Here is a 24,974-nt window from a genome sequence, read left to right on the forward strand (position 1 = left end):
TAATGCGCGAGATTTAAAATGTGCGTTATGTCGCAGGTGCATGCACTATTTTCGAACGAGCGATAAGTTATCGGCTCACAGCGTGGACTGCGGAAGGATGAACGAGTGCGCTATAGTCCTTCCTACCAAAGACGACAAATGGTTAGAGTTTCGTAACTATAGTAGAAAGGAGCGACTTCCATTCGTGGTGTACGCTGATCTCGAATGCGTGCTGAAGAAGAAAGAGGAGAGGAGAACGTCGAATACATCTATCGTTCAGCATCACGAAGTTTATAGCGCCGGATATTACGCGCGATGCGCGCTCGATGGCGTTAGCTCTACTTACAGAGCTTATCGCGGTGAAAATTGCGTATTGTGGTTCGTTAAAGAACTGCACGATCTAGCGCTTCGCGCGAAAACTGTTCTCGATATCGATGCTCCTATGACGAATCTTACATCGGATGAATGGGAGAGATTCGTAAACGCGACGCGCTGCAGCATATGCGAGAAACCGTTCGAATTGGGAGACGCTCGCGTGCGCGATCACTGTCATTTGACTGGACGGTACAGAGGTCCGGCTCATTCGAATTGTAATTTAAATTATAAGGATACTTACGTAATTCCCGTATTCTTTCACAATTTATCGGGTTACGACGCGCATTTTATCATTAAAGATGTAGCTAACGCTTTTCCCGGTAGCGTGGAAATATTGCCGATAACGAAAGAAACGTATATCTCTTTCACGAAGAACGTCGAAGATGCGTGGGACGAGGGATGGTTCGGAAAACGCTTGAAGTTGCGTTTCGTGGATTCTTTCAAATTTTTAAGCGCGAGTCTCGAGAAATTGGCGTCGTATCTAGACAAAAGCGAGTTGAGAATCGCGCGTTCGGAATTTTCCGATCTTAGCGACGCCGATTTCGAGCTTCTCGCGCGAAAGGGTGTATTTCCGTACGAGTATGTCGACGACGTAGATAAATTGTTAGAGACTCGTCTACCGCCGCGCGAGGCTTTTCACAGTTCGCTAACCGGTGACGCGATATCTGAGAACGATTACGCGCGCGCGATAAGAGTCTGGGAGCGATTTCGCGTCGAAACGTTAGGCGATTATAGCGATTTATATTTAAAGACCGACGTTCTTCTATTGGCCGATGTTTTCGAAAATTTTCGTGACGCGTGTATGAGAAGTTATAATTTAGATCCCGCGTATTATTACACGTTACCGGGATACACATGGGACGCTATGTTGAAGTATACGAGTGTGCGATTCGAATTATTAACCGACATTGATATGGTAATGTTCGTGGAGCGTGGAATACGCGGCGGGCTAAGTCAATGTTCCAACAGATACGCGCGCGCTAATAACAAATATTTACAGTCATACGATTCTTCGGAACCATCGTCGTATCTCATGTACTTCGATATAAATAATTTGTACGGATGGGCGATGTGTCAATCGTTGCCTTACGAAAATTTTCGATGGGTCGATAACGTTACGAGCGTTGACTTAATGTCCGTGACATCGGACTCGCCTATCGGTTATATTCTAGAGGTCGACCTTGCATATCCGTCCGACCTTCACGATTCTCACGCTGACTTGCCATTCTGCCCGACGCGCGATAAGCCGCCCGGAAAACGAGACGAGAAGCTTCTCGCCACACTGTACGATAAGAACCGTTACGTGATATATTATCGCAATTTGCAGCAATGCGTTCGACACGGATTACGCATTACGAAAATACACAGAATATTGCGATTCGCGCAATCTTCATGGTTGCGCGAATACATCGAACTGAATACACGATTACGAATTAACGCGAAAAATGAGTTTGAGAAAAATCTATACAAATTAATGAATAATGCCGTGTTTGGCAAAACTATGGAAAACGTGCGCAATCATTCGAATGTTCGACTCGTGACTCGATGGGACGGGCGATACGGCGCGGAGGCGATGATCGCGAAGCCGAATTTTCACAGTAGAAGCGTTTTCGCGGAGGATCTCGTAGCTGTAGAATTGCGTAAACTCGAGATTAAGTTCAATAAACCAATTTATGTAGGTATGTGTATTCTCGATATATCTAAAATTCGTTTATACGAATTTCACTACGAGTACATGCTACCATTGTATCGAGATAAGTGTAAAATAATGTACACCGATACGGATAGTCTCATTTATCGCGTCGAGTGCGAGGACATATACGAGAATATGAAGCGCGATATCGACAAGTTCGATACGAGCGATTACGCAATGGACAATGCGTATGGAATGCCTCTCGCTAATAAAAAAATATCCGGTGCGATGAAGGATGAGAACGCTGGCGCGATTATGACCGAATTTATTGGACTTAGAGCGAAAATGTACGCGCTGCGAGTCGCCGGTAAAAGCGATACAAAAAGAATCAAGGGTGTTAAGAGCGGCGTTGTCGCGAGAACGATAACGTTTGACGATTACGCGCGCTGTCTTCGACAGGGGATCGAGATGAAGCGCGAGCAGTTTTGTATAAGATCCGAGTTACACGAGATGTATACAGTATCGGAATTGAAAATCGCGCTCAGTCCGCACGATGACAAACGATACACGATATCGGGAACTACGGATACGTTACCGTGGGGATATTATAAAATACCGTTGTAGGGAGCGAAAAAATACTATACGTTTCTTAAAACATTTAAACTTTAGTTAGTAGTTTATTTAGTATAAACATATTTTATAAATAATATATTATCATTGTATTTTCGATATAATTCACGATTGCGTCGAAAAAACATCGATGGACGTTCTACGAATCGTTTCGAAGAACAAATTTGCGCGAATAATATAATTTGAATATAATTATTATAATAGATTTTAATAAAATAATAAAAATTAATCGGTTTTATTTATTAGATTTTAATAAAAAATCGTGAAAATGTTCGATCGGTCTTATATATAATAGGTATTAGATATAAAATCTATTATAAATAAGACTGATCGTACATTTTCACGATCTTTCTATTATGCTCTCGGAAGTGTTTTATATAGAATAATGTGAAAAAGATGTTAATGCGAGTTTTAGCGTTATCATAGTGACGTAATAAAGAATGTATACAAAGCGCGAGAAAGAGTACGTATAAAGTTTGAAAGAGAGAACGCAGGATACGGCGGCCGCGTAGCGGTGCGAGAGAGAACTCGTATAGAACACGAAAAAATGAACTTTTTGTATTTTTGCGATATAAAAGTCGTGGAAACCACCATTCTGTCCAAGTCTTGGCAAATCTCGACTCGATTTGACAAATTCGCATTCTACTTCATTAGCATCGAACATATATTATGCTACATGCTACATGCAAACGAGATAGAATGCGAGAATTTGTCATAAATCGAGTCGAGATTAGCCGCGAATTGGACAGATCGATGATTTCCATGACTCTTTATTATATTCTTGAAAGTGTTATATATAGAGTAACGCGAGAATAAAGCTACCGCGAGAATAAAGTTACCGCGAGATACGATGTTCGCTTAACAATGCGATGAAGAATATATATAAAATATAAAAAAGAGTTCGCATAAAGCGCAAAAGAGAGAACGCAGGATATGGCGGCCGCGTAGCGGCGCGAGAAAGAGTTTATATGGAGCGCAAGAGAGAACTCGTACAAAATTACGATTGTTTTATAATCATACGATTTAAAGATTAATAATGATAATTACTCTATAATCGATTATTTAAACGGTTAATCGATTTTCACAAGTTTTAATTTTAATTGTATTGTGTTATTATTTTTTTCTTTGTTTTATAATTATACGATTATTTTAGTTTTAACATGTCTACAATTTTTTCTAAGATTTTCCTTGTTTTATAATTATACGATTATTTTAGTTTTAACATGTCTACAATTTTTTCTAAGATTTTCCTTGTTTTATAATTATACGATTATTTTAGTTTTAACATGTCTACAATTTCGTATAATATATAATATGTATAATATGTATAATATGTAGTTTTATTTAATAAAAATACATTTTTATCATAATACAGCTGTTTTATTTATCCAAGAATTGTGCGATTCGTCCATTTATATTGCTGTATACAGTATTTAAAAGTTTATCGGCAATTTTTGGAGTTACGTCGACAGGTCTCATATTTATAGTGCGATGTTTTCGCGTGTTATATTCCTCGACGAGTCGTGGTAACTCGTCGATCCACTTGTACGTTCCGTTTAACGTGAAATACTTCCACATAAAATTTTTGAGCGTACGATTGAATCGTTCGACTATCGACGCTTTCATCACCGAATATGTCGAATAATGATTTACTTCGTGCTTCTTCGTAAAATTTCGCATATCGGCATTGTAAAATTCTTTTCCTTTATCGGTCTGTAGATTTTTCGGACACCTCTTAGAGTCTCGTATTATTTTAGATAACGCTCGAGTAACCTCGTTTGCGCTTTTGCTCTTAAGCGGTACAGCCCATGCGTATTTGCTTAATACGTCGATAACGGTGAGTATGTAGTTGTGGCCTTTGTTGAGTCTCGCGTAAGGACGCATCTCGACCACATCCGCTTGCCATAGGTCGTCGTACCCGCGCACCGCAACGCGACGACGCGAGAAGTTTCTTCTCGCGGGAGCGTGCAATTCCTCGACTAGTCTTCGTTTTTTAACGCTCATAGTTCTTTTTTCTTTCTCTCGAGAATAACGTTGAATTGAATCTCTTTTTCGAGCGGTTCGCCGCTCCCGCTAATCTCTTTTTCGAGCGGTTCGCCGCTCCCGCTAATCTTTCTTTCGAGCGGTTCGCCGCTCTCGCTAATCTTTCTTTCGAGCGGTTCGCCGCTCCCGCTAATCTTTGCCAGTTCTTTCACTCTTCCCGATAGCTCGTCTGCGTCTCTCTTCAATCGTGACGTTGAATTTTCCAATTCTCGTATCTTCGTCTCGGATTTCACTGCGGAATTCGCCGCGATATGCGATTTTTGATTTAGTTCTCGTATTGTTTTACCTTGATTGAACATTATTTTACGATCGTTCGCGTTTCTCGTCGAGAACTCCGTCGCGTTGAGCGATATAGTTTTTTTCGCGACTTCGATTTGATCGCTTAAACCTTTGATTCGTTTATCTAAAACATCGATTTGTTTATTTAGAGCGTTAACGCTCGTTTCTATTCTCGAAATGGAATTTTCCACAGCGTCTATTCGTTTACTCAGAACGTCATCGCGTGTTTTTATCTCGGAAACGAAACTCTCCGCGACGTCTATTCGTTTACCTAAAGCGCTATCGAGCTGAGCGAGTCTCGTGAATAGTAGAATGACGCCCTGTCCCGCTTCGTTCGCGTCTTTTCTTAATTGCGATGTGATTCCCTCGACGTAGCTTTTGCTTGTCGCATCGGCGTCCTCCTCAGGTTGAGCCAAGCGTTTTATTTTACGCTCTCTCGCGTCGTATTCAATGGAAGAGCTTAGACACAGCGCGTTATCGCGCACGTAACTTCGCAGAGACTCGATAGCCGGACGTAGTCTTCCGGTTCTCGCGTCGTAGCCTCGATTTTTTAAAGGTGAGCCAAATTTGCTCACGGACATCGCGAATTCCGCGTACGACTGCGACAGTCATCCACGCGACAGTTCGATTTATACGATCGCTCCTGTTTCGCGAAGCTCCTCGATTATCGATAGAATCTCGTTTTCGTGAGCGTTGTTGCCGGCTCGACGCGAAGCGTCTAATAATCGCAAACGATCCACTAATTCGTTTGGATCGTCCCAATGGACGTAATCGATTTTATTGTCCGTGACACGCATAGTCGACGATACGCGACCCGCGCCTGTTTTTTTCGCGCCGCTGTTATGAATAAGCGGAGCGATAATAAATTTGTATTTATATCCTTTATTTCCTAAGACAGATTTTTTAGCGTCATGATCACGTCTATGAGCGTTCGTTGTTAACAATATACTTCTGTATGTTAATTTATCTTTTTCTGTATATATGAGACTATTAGGAATTTTCATAAAAATTAATTCATACAAACCGGGAGTACCGACATATTTAATCTCATCTATAAATATGGAATCATTCGCGTCTACGTCAAATCGCTTATCGCCGAGCATCGCACCTTTCTCGCCGATGTAAACTCCGTAAACGTGATCAATCTCGTTCGGCGCTTCTCCGCCGAGAAGAGTCCCCATATATTTTCGCCCTAACGGTCCTAGTCGACCGTGCGATATTTCGCGATCTTGAGCAATTCGCGAAATTTGTTTAACGGGTATTTCGGATATCGAGGGCGATTCGAGACTCTCGGATTCGAACGTTTCATATTCTTCGGTTTCGTTTCGCGCGAATGGGTCTCTTTCGACGAAAGATTCGTTTAATGGAGTAGAAACGGCGTTCAATCGTCGTCGAGCGCGTATTCGTTTCGCTTTAGGTTTTTTCCAAACGGGAGTTAGTGCTTCATCTTTCCATTTTTCCTCGACGCTCGTTGAGGGTGAAATGTCGGTTGCGTCTTGTTTTATCATTTCGCGCTTAATTTCATTTCGCTCTATCTCGTCTCGCTCAGCGCGATCAGCGATGCGTCGCAGCGGTTCGACGATCGGTTTGAAACGACTCTCTATCGCGATCTCGCTTTCCATTTTTCCAGTTTTTAATGCTCTGTGTTTTTTACGAATCGATGCGCGCGTTTTAGCTATCTCTTTTGCTGTTTTTTCGCGTTCGCCGATATCCGTCGAGGCCATTGCAACTTCTTCTAACTCGCGAGAGAGCGATTGACGCGTTCGACGTATTCGCGACAACTGATCGTTCTACGGTACAATGAAATCATTAAATCCTCGTCTGTATCTACCAGCGCGGAGCGCGCTATCTTTGTCGATTACTAAGAAACCATATTTATATCGCCAACACGCGCGACATAGCGCGTGAAAATTCTCGTACGACATATCCGTGTTCACGTGATCGTTGTATGCGTGACGTAAATTAGTACCATCTTGTTTAAAAAGAATTAACAGATTAACGTTATCTCGAATCAAATGCTTCGGTATTTTAGCATGCGTCTGGCACAGATAGAAGCAATCGACGTTCGAGTGTCGACCCATAGCGAAATATTCTCTGATAGTATTTTGTTTGTCGCACGCTACATCGTCGAATACGAATATCGAATTCGGGAGAGCTTCGCTGGGTGAAATAACGTCAAAGTTATTAGAAAATGTGAAATAACCTATATCTTCCATCGGTGTTAATAAATTTTCTAAATATTGATATTTAGGCTGCTGCAATGACTTTGAGTAAACATAAACGTTCTCGAAGCGTACACCATGCGGACTCTCCAACAAACTTATTAATGCGTTTGTTTTGCCGCAACTAGAAGGCCCGCAAATAACGCAACGAATAGCGCTCGGTAATAGACGACCGTGTTTACGCGTTTCTTTCGACGGTCGCGTTTTATTATCGAGGTTCGTCACTTTTATCGCGATCGGTTGCCGCACGAAACGCATTCCTCTTGCTGCGCGCGTGCGCGATACACTCGCGTAAGGCAGGGCGAGACTTTTTAATTTATATATGAATAGATTGCCATCAATCGCGCAGTAGCGAATTGCGCGCGGTGAATCGAAATGTTTATCTTACTAATAGATGGCGACGATATTCTCGATTTCACCACCGATCAATTGCGGTATATTCCGAAAATAATTTTACTAAAGCATTTCGGTCGCTACGTAGAACGATTGTGGGAGAAACTGCCTGAATATATAAAAGTGGATCCGGAGGTGCGGCGCTACCGTCGATGTCTAGAGCATTATAATCGCCCTTGGCAACGAACACACATCGACGGTCCGGCGCCGCTTGTTAAAGATTGCGGCGAATGCAATTCGCGAAACAGCAGTACGGTGTGAGTCATGGCGCTGGCTTGTTGAATAGAGCGATAAACGCACTCCCTTTCGAACTACATATACCTGGATATCAATTTTGCGGGCCGGGTACTCGTCTTGCGAAACGACTCGCGCGAGGCGATCGAGGTGTCAATCCTCTGGACGCGGCCTGCCGCGAGCACGATATCGCGTACTCGCGGAGCGGCGAGCTCGCTGATCGACACGTCGCTGACCACGCGCTTGCCAAAAAAGCGCGCGAACGTGTCGCGGCTAAAGACTCGACTCTCGGCGAGAGAGCCGCCGCGGCGGCTGTATGGATGGCTATGAAATCAAAGACAAAACTTGGAATGGGTACAACGAAAATCAAGAGAAAAAAGAACAAAAGAAGAATAATCGCTACGAGAAAAAGAACGCTTCCGATAGCGAAACGCGGCGGCTTTTTACCCCTGCTATCGTTATTAGGAGCTCTCGGTTCTTTGGCCGGAGGAGCGGCGGGAATCGCGAAAGCGGTGAACGATCGCAAAGCAGCGCGACAACAACTGGAAGAGTTGCAGCGTCATGATCGCGCGATGGAAGGTCGCGGTTTATATCTCGCTCCGTACAAACGTGGAAGTGGCGTGTCCTCAACGAGAAGAAGAGCTAAAAAAAAACTTCGCGTAAACAGACGCTAAAGATTCTCCCATCCGTCGGAGCAACAACGAACGAACAATTAAATCGCGCGGCGATACTCTCGCGCGTACCTCATTTTAGAGGTGTGTTTATGCGCAACGCGCTTCCGTCGCAAGCGCGCCGCGATGAGAACGGCATTGTGAATTTAGACGACGCATCCGGACCGGGTACTCATTGGGTAGCGTACGCGAAAAAAGGGGACGACGCAATTTACTACGACGGTTTCGGCGATCTTCGTCCTCCACGCGAACTCGCGCGTTATCTCGGGCGCGACGCGAACATTCGATACAATCGTCGCTCCGAGCAGACGCGCGATCAGAATATTTGCGGACAATTGAGTCTTCGATTTCTCCGAGAAGTCGATTGGAGGAATCGTCGACTATAATATCAACCGTTATTTGTCAATCGAACGCAGTTCGATCGCTCTCGCCGATCATGTCGCTAACTCTCACTCTTTCCGGACGAAGCAGTATTCTCGCGGCGAGTTATTTTCCGCCTCTCGATTTAAACGACGACGATTACGAATTAGGTTTAACCAATTTTGAAACTTATAATACGATACCGAATATAAATTCTACGAATAATAAATTTTACTTCGATAATAATGACGAGATTATCGCAATTCCAATAGGATCTTACGAATTAAGCGCTATAAACGCGTATCTAAGAGCGGCGATTCGTCATAAACGACGAGCGAGAGAGGAGGAACGAGAACGCGAAAATGAAAAACCGGAAACGAACGATGATGATTACATATATGATGTTGATGACGATTATTTCGAAGACGATGAGAATGGCGATAAAAGTGAAAATTCTATAACGCTTCGCGGTAACGATAACACTATGAGAAGCGAAATTAAATGCGCATATCGAGTAAATTTTACAAAACCCGATAATATCGGTTCGCTCCTGGGTTTCTCGTCTCGTGTATTACAACCGAATAAATGGTACGCATCCGATAAGCCAATAAATATTATGGCCATTAACCTTATTCGAATAGAGTGCAACGTTACAACAGGAGCGTATCATAACGACAAATCCGCGCATACTATACACGAATTCGCGCCTAACGTTCCACCCGGATATAAAGTGTCGGAAATTCCAACGCAGATCATTTACCTTCCGATCATCGCACGGACCATTACCGATATAAACGTGCATGTTGTGGACCAAAACGGAAAATTGATCGATTTTCGCGGCGAAGAAATTACGATTCGTCTACACGTGCGACGAAAACGGTAGAGAAGCGCGCGATGCTCGTAGTGAATGGATCGAATGCGAGAAACGCACCTATTATCGCTGTCGCGTCACCTCTAAACGCGGAAAAGAGAAGAAAAAAGGGAGGAAGACTAACCGCTGCCAATGAGACTTTTCTGCGCTCTTTGGGTTTTGTCGTGCCGAAAACCGCTTCTTCGTAAAAAGCGGAATGTGCGACATTCTAAGTATCAGTGGGGAGCCAATCTTCGACGATCGCATCGTCAAGATCGAAACTCACACGTACAACCCTTACGCCAATACTACGTTCGGAAATAGCGATGAGATACGAATTCCTATACAACAGCAAGATTTGTATACGTTACCTTGCGACAGTTTTATCTACATTGAGGGCAGACTCGAATCGAAGGAAACATCGAGCGCGCAAGAGGAAATCGCATCGATAACGAGATTAGTAAACAATTGCGCGGCGTTTATGTTCGAGGAAATTCGCTACGAGCTCGATGGCGTAGAGATCGATCGAAACAGAAACGTTGGAATAACGAGTACGATTAAAAATTACGCGTCGCTGACAGTCGAAAGAAGTAAAATATTAAAACACGCTGGATGGGACTTATTAGCAACAACTCATTCGTCAATCGGTGATTTTAATTTTTGCGTACCTCTTAACGTACTATTAGGTTTTTGCGAAGATTACAAGCGCGTTGTGATCAACGCGCGACACGAGCTTATTTTAATACGAGCGCGCAACGATAACAATTGCGTCATATCGCGCGAAACGCAAGAACCTAAAATCGTTTTGTTAAAAATACAATGGCGAATGCCTCATATAGTATTGAATGATGTTAATAAATTAAGATTATTGCGCACGTTAGATAGTGGACGATATTTGAGCGTCGCTTTTCGCTCATGGGATCTTTACGAGTTTCCGCTTCTACAGAACACGACCAAACACTCGTGGGCCGTCAAAGCGGCAACACAACTCGAGAAACCGCGATACGTTATCTTCGCGCTACAATCTGGAAAGAAGAACGTTCTGTCCGAGGAGCCTTCTTTATTCGATAATTGTAAACTAACTAATGTCAAACTGTATCTTAATTCCGATTTTTATCCTTACGATGACATGAATTTAGATTTCGATAAACATAAAATCGCCGTATTATACGATATGTATTCGAAATTTCGAAAAACGTACTACGGATGCGAAAACGACGAAACGCTCTTAAATTTAGATAAATTTTTAATTCACGGCCCACTCGTAGTCATCGACTGTTCTCGACAGAATGAGTCAATTAAAAGCGCCACTGTGGACGTTCGCATAGAGTTCGACTGCAAGGAAAACATCCCCTCTAATACCACAGCTTACTGTCTTATTATTTACGATCGAGTGGTAGAATACAATCCGCTCACTAATGTCGTGCGCAGAATCGTGTAAGCGCAATGATACTCGAAAAAATATGGAGACAGAATAAAACGCTTAGAAAAATCTAGAAAGAAACACTTCGAGTATCGCTAACAACGACGATGGACACACCGATTTTTGTCGATCTTCAAGGTTTCGTAGTTAACGAAAAATTCGTCGTGAAAGAAGTAGCCGTATTAAGAAATGGTGTAGAATTGACGCATCACATCTTTCGCTCGCCGATGTCGTGGGATTTGCTCACGAGAGCGGAAAAATCGCGAGCGTGTTGGTTGATATCGAATCATCATCAGCTAAAGTGGAATGATGGACACACAAATTATGGGTCGATGAAAAAACTCGTTCGAGATGCCATATGTCGAGGATCTAACCCTGATTCGACGGTGCAGATCTATGTCAAAGGTCACGAGAAGAAGAAGTGGTTAATCGAGATCTTAGGAAACGTCGCCGACGATCGCGATATAGCCGTTTCTGTCGAGACTATCGACGCCGATTACGAAGACATCGAACGTCTGGAGACTCTGAACGCTTCGCGGGCCTTTCATTGCGGATACCACGCGAAAAATTGCGCGTTAGAAAACGCGTGTAAATTGCACGATTGGTGGTTCGAGCGACGCGACCGTTTGCGCAATATGAGCGATTGATTTTATATTATATTATATAAATTTAAGTTATATAAATTTAAGTTATATAAATTTAAGTTATAATGTATCAAATTAATTATATATTTTAAATTATAATCTATAAATTTAATCACGAATATGTTATATATTGTTGCAAAATATACGTTATACGAACGAACCGCGTTTTTTCTTTATCGCGGTCGCATCCTTTATCGCGGTCGCGTAACAAATTTAATTATAATAACTGTCCATAGATATTATTTTATCGCGATCGCATAATAAACTTAATTATAGAATATTTTAAATTTTATATATAATTATAATGTATTGAATTAATTATTAAGTATTTCATTCTATATTTAAACTACATTTTTATATATCAAATCTCAAAAATTAAATCTAATAAAACCTTAATTTATAATTATCCATAGATTATCGCGGTTGCATAATAAACTTAAAGTAAAGAGATTTTAAATCTATTTAAATATACTTAATGCGGACACAGATGATTACGAGAGGATACGGAAGAAGAAAAGCGTAAAAAATCAACGTTTCGCTTAATATATAACATTTATTCATAAAAATTATCTTACAAATGCGCTTTATTAACGCTTAAAATTATTCCGCGTCGAACGGTTGCGATTCGGGCTCATAGTTCGCCCATCGTACATTAGTCTGCGATTTACTCTCGTTAACCGTCGCTGGTTCGGCCTCGTTCTCCATTGATCGTAATTCGAGTTCGCCGATCGATCGCGATTCGGGCTCCCCATCGATCCGTGATGTGACGACTCGCCTAATTTCGGGAACGGCGAAATCGCTCTCGCCGCGTCGACGAGCGTCGCGCAATGCGCTGTGAACGCTTTGCGCTTGTGCGAGCATAGTTCTCGTTTTATTTATTAACTCATAGAGCGATTCTCGCGCTGTTTTTACACAGCTTTCTATTTCTTGTCTAAAATACAAAAGTAAAAATTAATAAAAGTAAAAATTAATAAAATTTATTATAATTTTTATAACTTATTATAATTTATTATAATTTATTATAATTTCAATTAGATACTTACATTAAACGCGCGATATCTACGTCTTCGTTTAACTGGAAAGCGAGTCTAAACGAATCCGGACTATTATCGATAACACCTTGCGCTTCCACACGCAAATCCGTAGCGAGATCTCCCAGAACATAGGATTTTATCGCGATTAAGTCCCCGTTTACGTTAATATAATCAGCCGCGTTAATGATCTGTTCGATTCGTTCCATATCGAACAGATCACGACCGATTTTAATTCTCGTCACTTCGCGTTCCGTCGTTTCGAGCTTCGTTATCTCGCGAACGAGAATACTTTAACGCTTCTCGAAACGATCTCGCGTTTTATAAAGATCGACGCGCGGGATGTTGCGGTACAATTTATCGATCGCGCCGCGTCTTCCTTCCGCGACCGTTTCGTCGTCGGAAAGGAGATATCTCTACTCGCTCATCGAGTGTCCTTTTTAGAGGACAAATGAACGATAAAAATAGAAATAATAAAAAACATCCGTTAGATAATGCGCATTCCGAATACTCTGCGAACAATAAGATCATCATCGCCGGAAAAAAGTATCTAGGGATATCTAAAAAGGTATCTCTAATTTATCGTTACCGGAAAGAGATATCTCTAATTACCGGAAAGAGATATCTCTAATCGCTCATCGAGTGTCCTTTTTAGGAGACAAACGTAAAAAACATCCGTTAGATAACGCGCATCGTTGAAAGAGATATTTTTAATCGCTCATCGAATGTCCTTCTTAGAGGACAAACGAATAATAAAATGGAAATAACAGAAAACATCCGTTAGATAACGCGTATCGTTGGAAGGGATATCTTTAATCGCTCATCGAATGTCCTTCTTAGAGGACAAACGAACAATAAAATAGAAAAAACAAAAGAGGAACTCGAGCGCGTCCGCTAGATAACGCGTATTCCAAACGCTCGACGTCGAAAGAAACGCATTTCCCTCTCCCTCTCCCCACCCGCATTATTCGTCGCCGATAAAAATAGGCGTCTCTCGGAACGCGCGAATCAATCGCGCTCGGTGTCTCTCAACAGTTTATCGCGTCTTCCCCGCTTCGCGCGATGACTAACACGAGGACGGTTCTCACTCTAGCGACAATACTCGTCGCTACGACGGTCGCCGCGCCCTTCGACTCGGAAAAAATCGAGGCGCTTCGTTTTCTGCGCGTATACGGTTTTCTAAAAGACGATGGAGAATCGCTGTCGTCCGATAACGCGACGTCTCTGCGTCGCGCGCTGTCGCTGTTTCAAGAATATTATCAATTATCGGGAAACGGCGCGTTAAACGCCGTTACGCTTCACCTTATGCGTAAACCGCGATGCGGTCTCGCAGATATTCCCGATCGCGCGTATAGCCCAATCGCGCGAAAATGGCCGAAGACGCGTCTCGCGTGGAATTTTCAGATGGCTAGCGAGGAAATCTCGCGAACGGCCGAAACGGCGTTCGCGCTATGGGCGGCGAACTCATCGCTAACTTTCGCACGCGACCCGTTACACCCCGATATATTAATATCGTATCGAACGGGCGCGCACACTTACGCGAATCGTCGAAACGTCGGTATTTGCCCGGCAGCTTTCGACGGTCCGGGAGGAGCCCTAGCTCACGCGTTTTTTCCCTCTGGAACAACCGATTTCACATCGGAGATACACGTCGACGATTCCGAACCGTGGCACGTGTATCTAAACAAAAATCCTCCCGACACGCATCACCTGCTACAAACGCTAACGCACGAGATCGGCCACGCATTGGGTTTACAGCATAGTATGCGCAATGACTCTATAATGTTCCCATATATACCCGACATCGAGAATCAATTTCCAGTTAAGCTGAGCATAGAAGACATTCTCGCTATACAAAATCTGTACGGATCTCACGACGACGAAAATTATCCAACGGCGACTCCCGCGACCACCGCGACGCCCGCGACGACGAGCGTCGCGCCGACCGATCCAGCGCGAGCGGATCTCTGCGCATTGCGACGCGTGGACGCCGCGCTAATAATGAATCATCGATTATATATAGCTAATCGCCGCAACATATGGTCGGTCGACATAACCGAGAAACGTTACGGTAGACCCATGACGCTCACGGATTACGCGACGTTTCTACCGGCGAATTTCACGCGTCTATCCGCCGCGTATAGAAGACCCTCGGGCGATCTCGCTCTATTCGCGAACGATTCGATCTACCTCGCGGAATATCCCAGTCTTAAACTAAAATCGGGTTGGCCGAGATATCTCCACGATATCGGACTTCCCCGAAACGTTAAAATCAACGCGGCGATAAATACGCACACGGGACGAACCTACGCTGTATACGACGATGATAAAGTCGCGGAAATCGACGAGTGTCGCATGATAGTCATTAGACACGCTCCATTAAAAGATATATTTCCCGGAATTCCGTCCGCGATAACGTCGGCCTTCCGATACATCGATGGCAATCTATATTTCTTCGCCAAACGTCAGTTCTACGCCTTCAACGAATTTACAAATACCGTAACCTCGGCGGGTCCTTTCGATCTACACGCGCTCGGCATCGAGTGTCCTACGGATGGATTGCTAAGGCAATTACGCGATCTCCTTAGTCGCGTCTATCGTCTCAGCGACACGATCGAGAAAGAGAGAATCGACGACGAGACCGACTAGAGCGACCCTACCGTTATTTTTTAAAAATAGAATATATAAGAGAAAACGCGCGAAAGGGGAAGAAGCGATCTCTACGCGAGTATATAAAGACCGCTCATCCATTAAGCGCTTCATTATTAACGAAGAACACCGAAGCTAACGCGCGAAAAAGAACAAACGAGAAAGAACGAGCGACGATGTACGCGACAATGGGAGGACAACCGCAACAGCAACACTCATTCGACGATCGATCGAGACTAACCGAACGAGACCGCGAAGATAGCGCGGAATACGCTAAGAAAGCTAAAATGGACAATGGGTAAAACTATCGAACATTTATTCGAATTAATAATTCGCTAACACCGTTTCTCTCATCGCTCATATCTATTTTTTAGACGAGATCGCGATCGAACGCCAAAACACGACGCGGACGTCTCGATCGCGCGACCGCTCAGAATCTTAGGAAGACGCTATCCATTGACCAAAACCGCATATAAACATCTGGAAATTAGCGTTAACGTCAGCCGACCCTCCTTCGTAGAAATCGTCCTCGGAGATTGCCACGGCAAAGAGATCTCGCTAACGCCGGATACGTGGAAGGAACTGCTCGATCTACGACCCACGCTCCTGTCGCACTTTCGCTCCGACGAGCGCGACGAGGCGCGCCCGACGCCAATACACATCGGACAATTGACGCTACGATTCGGCAAACTCAACAATCTCCGAATACTTCGTCTCGAAACGCCTAAAATTCGCCTAGCCGTATCGAAGAACACCGTCGTAAATATATTAAATCTGGAACTTTGCGTCAACTGCATCGTTGCATCTTTAAGCGGTTTAACCACGCGCGTGGACAACAAGCTAATTCGTTTCCTCGACATCGCGGCGGGCGCTCGCGATAAGGCGCTTATTCCCGCGATGATACGCGAGAGCGATAACTTCGACCGCAACGATATAATCGATTGCGAACTGCAGGCTCTGCTCTTCGGAGAATCGTGATACGCTCGCTCGCGTACTCGTATCGTCGTATTATTAATACGTTAAAAAATTTGTAAAAGAAAACAATAAAAACACCTCTCCTCTCTCGCTCGAACGACGACGTCTCTTTATTTCACCACCCTTCGAAGATTCGCCATCGCTAAAGCGACTAGGGACGCCCCTCCGTCCGCTCGACCGCCCACCGACGATCCCCCGCCCCCTCGACGCCGGGCGCCCGCCGCCCGCTCGCGGATCGCGCGCTAGAAGCGCCCCCCTAAAGAATCGCGACGGCGGATCGCGCGCTAGAAGCGGCGGATCGCGCGCTAGAAGCGCCCCCCTAAAGAATCGCGACGGCGGATCGCGCGCTAGAAGCGGCGGATCGCGCGCTAGAAGCGCCCCCTAAAGAATCGCGACGGCGGATCGCGCGCTAGAAGCGGCGGATCGCGCGCTAGAAGCGCCCCCCTAAAGAATCGCGACGGCGGACCGCGCGCTAGGGGCGCGAGTCGCGTCGAGGTCGCGAGTCGGGCGCGCCACCCCCCGAGCGCCATCTCTCGAGCGCTCTCGGCGACTCGTACCCACCGCTTCCCCCCGACCGCGCTTCCCCTCTCACCCTACTTACCCCCCCACGCACCCGCCCAGCCCGCTCTCCATCCCTCGGGCGCCCACAAGCTGCTCCGAAACTATCTCTCTCTCTTACTCCCCAACGATACCCTCTCTCTCACACTCACACAAAACTGATCCAAAACCGGCCTATCTATCCTACTGAATATATTTGCCGATTTCTTAAAAGCCAGTGACAAAAATTGATGCGTGCAGGATAATTATTTGGTTGAAGAGCTTGAATATTCATAAAATAAAATGGGTATAAATCATAATCACGCAGTATTTTCGAAATTGTCGTTTTAGAGACGTTAGTTTGTCGAAAGTCTTCTGATACTAATAGTAGGAGTTCTGTCCACCGTCGCTAGTATCACATCTTCGATTTGACGATGTCGCTTTAATGCACATATGCCCTAAAGCTTGTTTCGAAGTTATAACGAAAAAAGATTCTCTTAAGATTTTTATTTAGGACCTTACCAGTAAATTTAATGCTTCGGTGGACATTGCTAAAAACTCTTCGTTCTGGTACTATGCGATTGAGAAACCGTCAGTGATATTCTGTTACTGCTGCACATGTGTCACCATTACAGAAACCATAAATAAAATGAATATCGGCATGTTCTTCATTGGAAAATGTACGCATGATTGGTAGGTAAGAGAAATTTCTAAGCTATGTTTATGCGATGTTTCCATTTAAAACGATAGTCAATTTATTAATATTATCTTGTGTGGCAAGTGCGGAAAACAATGAATTATGTCGAATATATTCGCTTCAGCTCATGCGGCAACTTCATGCGCGACATAGTTCGTTGTCTTCCGCACATGTCACACATACAATATTTTTTGTAATATCTGTTATTTACGCACTACTAGTGCGGTAAGGTAAGTCATAATGGTGCTTTTCTCGCATTAGTGTGAGAAATAACTACTTTTGCATTTTTTCTTTATAACTTCGAAACAAGCTTTAGAGCATATATGTATTAAGACTTTTTGACTTAGAATGACATAAAGAATATACAGTTTAAATGTGGACATCACGTTGCGGGACACCCTATATATACCTTGATATTTGCACCATTTTTCTAAGAGTCAAAAATCAGGATAATGAACATGTCGGCACAATTTGAACCATCATCGTTATCTTCGATATTTTCTAAAAATAATTGTTAATGATTTATGTGTTAATGCGCGCCATGTGAGATATGGATAATTGCAAACCGGAGCTTACCTAACATTTACTATCAGCTATTAACAAATATATTATCATCTATAAAGTAAGATTAAAAAAAAAGCAAATTTTTCTTGCTTTTGTACCGGATTAATTGTTTTTCGAGGTTTCGATTACATCATATATTTATTATAAGTAAAAAATCTTCGTTATTTGTCTCTTTTCTAATCGCTCCATAAAATGTTTTTGAATACTTTGGTACTGTCGAAAAATATAGTTTATTGAATATTATTGTTCTAAATAGATAAATATCCTTTATGATATTGTTCGATTAATCTATCTTTCTATAATGCATGAAAGTTTATTAATAAAGTTTTTTTTCAAATCATCGCTATACACGATTCCACAGCAAATAGATTGCTTCTTCATCATTATAGATAACTCGATGTTCACAGTAGTCTCGTCATAATACTCGCGGCAGTATGTATGTTACTTGTGCGCTTTTCTCGCAGTGTATTCACGAGCAGTGATATCGTTCTTTGTTCAGATATTTATGTCGCTGTCACATTCAAATCAGTAGATCAACGATATCATAAGTATGGTAATGGAATTTTATCTTGTATATATAATTGTTGCATGTCTATAATTTTATAATAGTATATAGATATGGTAGACTGTTTTCTTAAAACTACCGATGAACTATCGTCCTCGGTAGTCGCATCTTCTTATTTGTGCTGGCACATGTTTCTTGCGCGTTCTTTTTTTGTTCGACTCGAAAAGAAAAGTTGAAACCAGCAATAGTCTTATTGAATTTAGTAAAATAACTAAAATCGACCATAATATCGTCAACGATAACAGTGCTAGAATAAAACCGGATCAATCTTAGGAGATTTTGCCGAAAAAAGAAAAAAAATAATGTCTTCTTATTACATATTTGTATGTGTGTATATTTGTACTTGTACTAATTTCTTAATTTATTATTTAATTCTTAATTTAATATTTCTTTCATGCAACTAATACAAAAACAAATGTACGCGCATAAATTTAATATAAAATTTTTTAATTATTCAAAATTTGGAGCATGAGATGAACCTACGTGATATAAAGCTCAATTGTTTATTTAATTACTCTATATCCTTAGAGTGTCAGAGTTTCTAATTGTTGATTATATCGAAATAGATAGTAGCAGTATAGTGGGTAGAGTGGTACACCCTCTGGCTGAAATCTATTCTCGTTAACTATATATGAGATTTTGAAGGTGTCGCCCTCGTTATCAGTGTAGCTGTAGTTGCTTCACGCATCCAACGCTTCTTGATTGGTATTCACATTATTACGATGACCGTATTCTACAGCTTGAATGTTAGTATTAGTGTTATAGTTGTAATTGTAACAAGATTTGCTTGGTCTTGGATAGTAACGCAATGGTTTTGGCGTAGTGCTTGTAACAATGCATCCCCCATTGTTACCCGGCACGTAGACCAGCTGGAAGTCTGCCGCCCGACGAACACCAGCCGGGCAGTGGCAGAGACGCTTAGCGCCCTATTTTAAACGTTGCATAAATGAACACTGTAACGGAGATACCGTACAGCCGTTATACGGCTGTCGTTACGGCCCGAATTCCGAGTACCGCCGAACGTCTTCGAAAAGTACCGAGCGCTCCAATACCGAAACGCTGCGACGTTCTCCCGCCGCGGGGTAGCGGCGCGCATCGCTAATTACCGATCCCGAAACAACGCGTCGTTACCCCTACCTGAATAAGCGATACGGTTACCGTTAAGCGCTTGGTATAAAAAGGCCGCCGGATTACATCTCAGCACCAGACCGGTACTTGAATCCGCTCGAGCAGTACACTCCAAGATACTATACCAGATCTAATCCTAGAATTCGTAGCAACGACGAAACGTGAGATTGAAGAGTTCGCAGCGTCCGACAAGCATTCTTGGTTTCCGTGCCGTCTCCGAAATCCTCACGCAATTCCGACCAACTCGACGAGAGAGGAGTGTTCGCCGCTCTCCTAGATTACGGTCTACTATCCGACCGCTCCAATTAGACAGACCGGGGTTTTGCGAGTCCGCTGCCTCGTCGAGACTTCTCGACTCCGACGAGCTATCCTCGATTCCATGTACGAAAGCAAGGACGGAGAATTCTCCGTCCGATCGAGGATACTCGATCTCCAATCGCCTCCCCAGTACATCTGAGTAAACGCGGATAACACATGCGGCAACGATAGCCACAGTGTTACCGTATTCGCGAAAATAATAACCGCGCCGAAATACCTGTCGGGTGTCACTGCATTATATTCCGCACGCCGCCAAAATAAACACGGCCTTGCCGTGTACACGCCCGACCAACCGCACCCTGTTTCTTGCACATCTCGCGCGCCGTCATAATAAACACGGCCTTCCCGCGTAACAATGTGGTCGCGCAGTCTCCGCGGTCCGTCGCTAAATAATAATTGTTCAGCAGTTAACAACAATATGTAATATGAAGATTTGCTACGCTGTGAGTGAATGAGTGCGTGAATGAGTGACCGAATGAGACTGTATGAGTGTTGTGTAAAAGAGAAAAAGAGAGCGAGAAAAAAGTGTATACGTACGTGCGTACGTGTGTATAAACGTCTCTCCCTCCTTCCCTCCTTCCCTTCCTTTTCTTCTCTCTCTTTCTCTCTTTGTCTCGTTCTTTCTTTTACGCACACACTCCGCCATAGACACATCATATAGCAATCAGCTGATTGCAGCGTCCGGCGATCGACGATCCGGAACAACTTTCGCTAAAGTGACATTATTTTAAGAAATATGTATTCCTGACATAATTCTAAGACATTTTCTTCTTTACCAAAATTTTATTTAAAGTACAATTTTGTGTTATAAGATAAAATAGTTAGCGACTCATGCGGTGGCTTGCCTTCTGTACTCGACGCGTGATTTTTAACTATTTTTGCTTATAACTCAAAAATTACGCTTCAATTTAAATTTTGGTAAAGGAAAAATCGTCTTAGAATTGTATCAGAAATATGTTATTTTATGGACGGAAGGTTGTTCTGAAACACTCTGTATAGCAGGGTTGGGAAGTAACGCGTTACTTGTAACGCCGTTATCGTTACAGTTACTTTTTTTCGGTAACTGTAACGGTAACGTCGTTATAAATTTTATTTGTAATGGGAATAGTAACTTCGTTACATTTTTCGATAACGAGTAACGAATTCAACAGTTACTTTTATCATTACTTTTTTCGAATTTACTCGATATAATTTTCATACAAAGAAATATATTTATAAGAATGTTGGAACGCAACATTACATGAAAACTACTGAAACTCATTTTGGTATTTTGTTTTTTTATGAGACAATGTTTAAAAATTTTTAGTGTTTAATTTAATCTTGTATTAAAAAAAAAAATTGTATGTAAACATAGCGTTATGTATAAAAAAACTAACAGAAATTGTAACAACTCGTTACTTTGAGTAACGAGTTACTTTTTAAAATTGGTAACGGGTAACGGTAACGAGTTACTTTTATGAAGTAATTTTCCCAACCCTAGTATATAGTTAGGGTTGCCGAACCTCCAATCGGGAGGACAGTCCTCCAATTTAGTAAAATTTTTTCCCCTTTCTTTCGTCAAGAGGTACTATTTAAAAAGAAACTAGAAACCTCCCTGCTTCCTTTCTAGACAATAGATATAATACGGTATATAATAGATATAGTTTAAAATATATTAATTATATATATTGCGACGACTTTTATCTTCGTCTCGCAGCTGAACGATATACGTGTCCGCCGTTTCGATCTTCCCGTCGCGCGGATGTAAGTTGCGACGCAGAGGAGCTAATTCGCCGAACGGGAGACGCCGAAGAGTCGTGGACAAAAACGGGAAAACGGAGAAAGAGATCCACGCGCCGAGGGAGAACGGAATGTTAGGAGTTCCACGCGTACCGTGACGATATCTGAGAGATACTCGCGAAAATCGAACTTGGGCGCCAGATACGGTCTTTCATGCATCAATTCGCGAAACACGCAAAATAAACGCGAAATAGACGCGAAAGAAATTGTCGGAATTCGCCACGGGCTGACTAGTTCGCCTAACGGTAGAGGGGCAGAGCGAGTGTTGATCTAACGCGATAATTTGTGCAAGAGGCGACAGATACAACTAGGAGCGACAAACACAACTGAAAATAAACTCGATAATTAAACAAAGAAATAACAGATTTATTATAATAGCGGGAGCCGAAACTCCTTGAAAATAGCAGATCAAGACCGCGCGGATGTTCGGCTACGATAAAAGAAACGCGGAGGCGAGAGTGGGTGTTAGAAATGGGGCGTGAAAATCCCGGAGAGCGTACGCCGATGTTGGCCCGTTAAATGGGCCGTAATTTGCTCTCGGCGTTAAATACGCCTCGCACCGCGGAGATAACAAATAATTAGAGGTTGATTATAAGTCGGGTGAGAATCTATCCGATTCTCGGTATCCAATCTCCAAAGGCGACCGTATCGCCCGCTATTGTTACTTACAAACTAACACGCAACTTAGAACTAACAAGCCATTAACGCACGCGGACATACTTTAAATCCGAACAAACGTAACACGCAATACCGAACGCTTCGCACACACACACACTCTCTCTCGCTGTTCCAGCGAGAATCGCGAGAAAACGCCTACAAAATGCGCTCACAATTTTGAAACAGAAATCTGTATCGTAAATTTCACACTTCGAAGTCACGTGATTCACAATTCGCGATATAATCGCGAAAGAAAGTTGCACCGAACGTGCCCATAAAGTCTAAACGCAGAGATTTGCAAACGATATACCAAAGTAATATAACGAATTGACGCGACTCACACTCACACTCAAACAACCGACACACGACACGAACGAGATTTAAAGGCTAAATATGTGAGAACCAACGCAATTACAATATGCGGAATCCGAATCTCCAGAGAGACGACATACGATTATTAAAACGCGAGGTAATGTCTCAACCCGCGGAAACCGATACTCTCGAGGCTCCGGGGCTCGAATCGCTTGGCGACGTGGCCGTGACGCGAAAATCTAAACTAAAGAAACGGGTTTAGCCTGTACATCAAAGTACGAATTCATGGCGACGACTACAGAACGAAATGACTTCCGGGCGCGATCGCGCGTGGCTAATTGGGCGGAGGATAATCTCACTGGCTTGATAGCTCTTCTGGAATGGCCCCTGGGTCGACGTCTGCTTTCTCGGGCCCGCTCCTCTGGGCTTCTGGTCACTGGGATCCTCTCCGCTTGCGTCCGCCTCGCTATCGCTTGCTCTCGTCCTTCCTAGATCGCCTCTATCGAATACGCCGCTATCTCGCACGCGAACTCACGCCAGTCTCATCCCGGATCGTCGCGATCCAAAATCGATATCTCTGGGCCAGCCGGGGCTGCACATTATCCGAGTGCGTATTATCATAACCAATCGCGCGTTATCACGCGCTGTGGCCGGCGGGCGGTGTGCTCACCGTCGTATCGGAGATGCACGCGCTCCCGGTATTTCAAACAATAATTCGCTGGGACCCTTTTCGCGAGGCCGTCGCGAAGTCTAGGGCGAACGGCTTGGCCGGAAGTATCGCTGCAATCCCTTCGATCGTCTTTTCCTAGGGCCGTGTCACTCCATCGGGAGCATGGTTGCAATCCCTCCACGGGGACCGAATCCGCACGGGCCTGGGTCCTTGCGCGAGGATCCTCTCGCTGTCCCGTGCGTTGCGCATCACGTGTGCGGGTCCTGATCCCGTCGTGATGTAGTTTGGCCGTTAGATGTTTTGGATTCCCGGATTGCTGGCTGCTTGCCCCTCGAAGATCGTCCTTGATTGACGGTCGTATTTTCTGTTATCCTTTAGCGATCTTCCGCTCTCTCTTTCTCCGCCGGAGAGACTCCCTTAAGAAATACTCGTACGAAAATAAAATAATAAACGAAATTAATATAAAGCACGAAATCTCGATTAATAACGCCTCTCTGGAGACAACGGTACGGTTCTCGCTATTTTTCGACTGGCGCGGCCTTTTAATCCGCGCTTCGCGATTGGAGAGGGATCCGGTGGACGCGCGCGAGACGGCAACGTCACAGTATATATATAATAAATATATAATTAGAGCTGCAATATTTATTCATTTTCATCTATCTGCCCATTCTATGTCCTCTCTTTTTTTGATAAAACTGCTTCGTGTCCTCCATTCGGGATTTTCAAATCTGGCAACCCTATACATAGTACTAATACTATATATGTAGTATATTGATAGAATTTGAGCTGATTTACATCATAAGAGTTTATTACAGATAATCCTTCTGTTTTCACTATTATCACTATCGTTTTTATCAGAACACATAATGTGATTGTCTAAAAAGATAAGGAATCATATAGTTTTTTAAACTGCAAATATGATTTAAATTCTATTTTTCTATAAAATATAAGAAAATTCCTGAATATTTTATACTGACGAAATTGATTAATGAGTGATAGAAACACCGAAATATCTCTGTAACGCAAATATAATGTGTTCAAACTTTAATTATAATAATCTAGTACTGAAGAATATATATGTAATTTATTATCGGTAGAATATATTTTCGTCTTACGATATATAATCTGGTAAAGCACTTTGTAATATTATTTTTTGAAAGGTGATGTATGTACGTACAACTAATCATATTTCCATAATTAATGTGTGATTATAATTGGTTAAATTGCAATAAAATATTAAGAAAGTTATAATTAACGATTAGAGATTATTCAAGTAGTTCTATATTTCCAGAAGAAACATATTAAGAGAAGCAGACTATGTATGATTTACTTATATATTTTAAACATTTATTGTGT

General features: G+C 43.0%; 2 protein-coding genes across 2 annotated transcripts; both read left to right on the plus strand.

Annotated features, from left to right (window-relative positions):
- Positions 1-421: 421 nt before the first annotated feature.
- On the plus strand, positions 422-2,611 carry LOC138939527 (uncharacterized). The gene is made up of 3 exons (XM_070307383.1): positions 422-957; positions 1,165-1,638; positions 1,954-2,611. Exons 1-3 carry the CDS (start codon positions 422-424, stop codon positions 2,609-2,611), a joined length of 1,668 nt encoding a protein of 555 aa, XP_070163484.1.
- An 11,218-nt stretch (positions 2,612-13,829) lies between these two features.
- Positions 13,830-15,270, plus strand: LOC138939528 (stromelysin-2-like). Its single transcript, XM_070307384.1, has 2 exons — positions 13,830-15,184; positions 15,237-15,270. The coding sequence occupies exons 1-2, from the start codon at positions 13,830-13,832 to the stop codon at positions 15,268-15,270; spliced, it is 1,389 nt and encodes a 462-aa protein (XP_070163485.1).
- The last annotated feature ends 9,704 nt before the right edge of the window (positions 15,271-24,974 follow it).

This window comes from Polyergus mexicanus, unplaced genomic scaffold (genome assembly GCF_030449975.1).
Source record: "Polyergus mexicanus isolate NDT 795.1 unplaced genomic scaffold, iyPolMexi1.0 SCAF_14, whole genome shotgun sequence".
Classification (NCBI taxonomy): domain Eukaryota; kingdom Metazoa; phylum Arthropoda; class Insecta; order Hymenoptera; family Formicidae; genus Polyergus; species Polyergus mexicanus.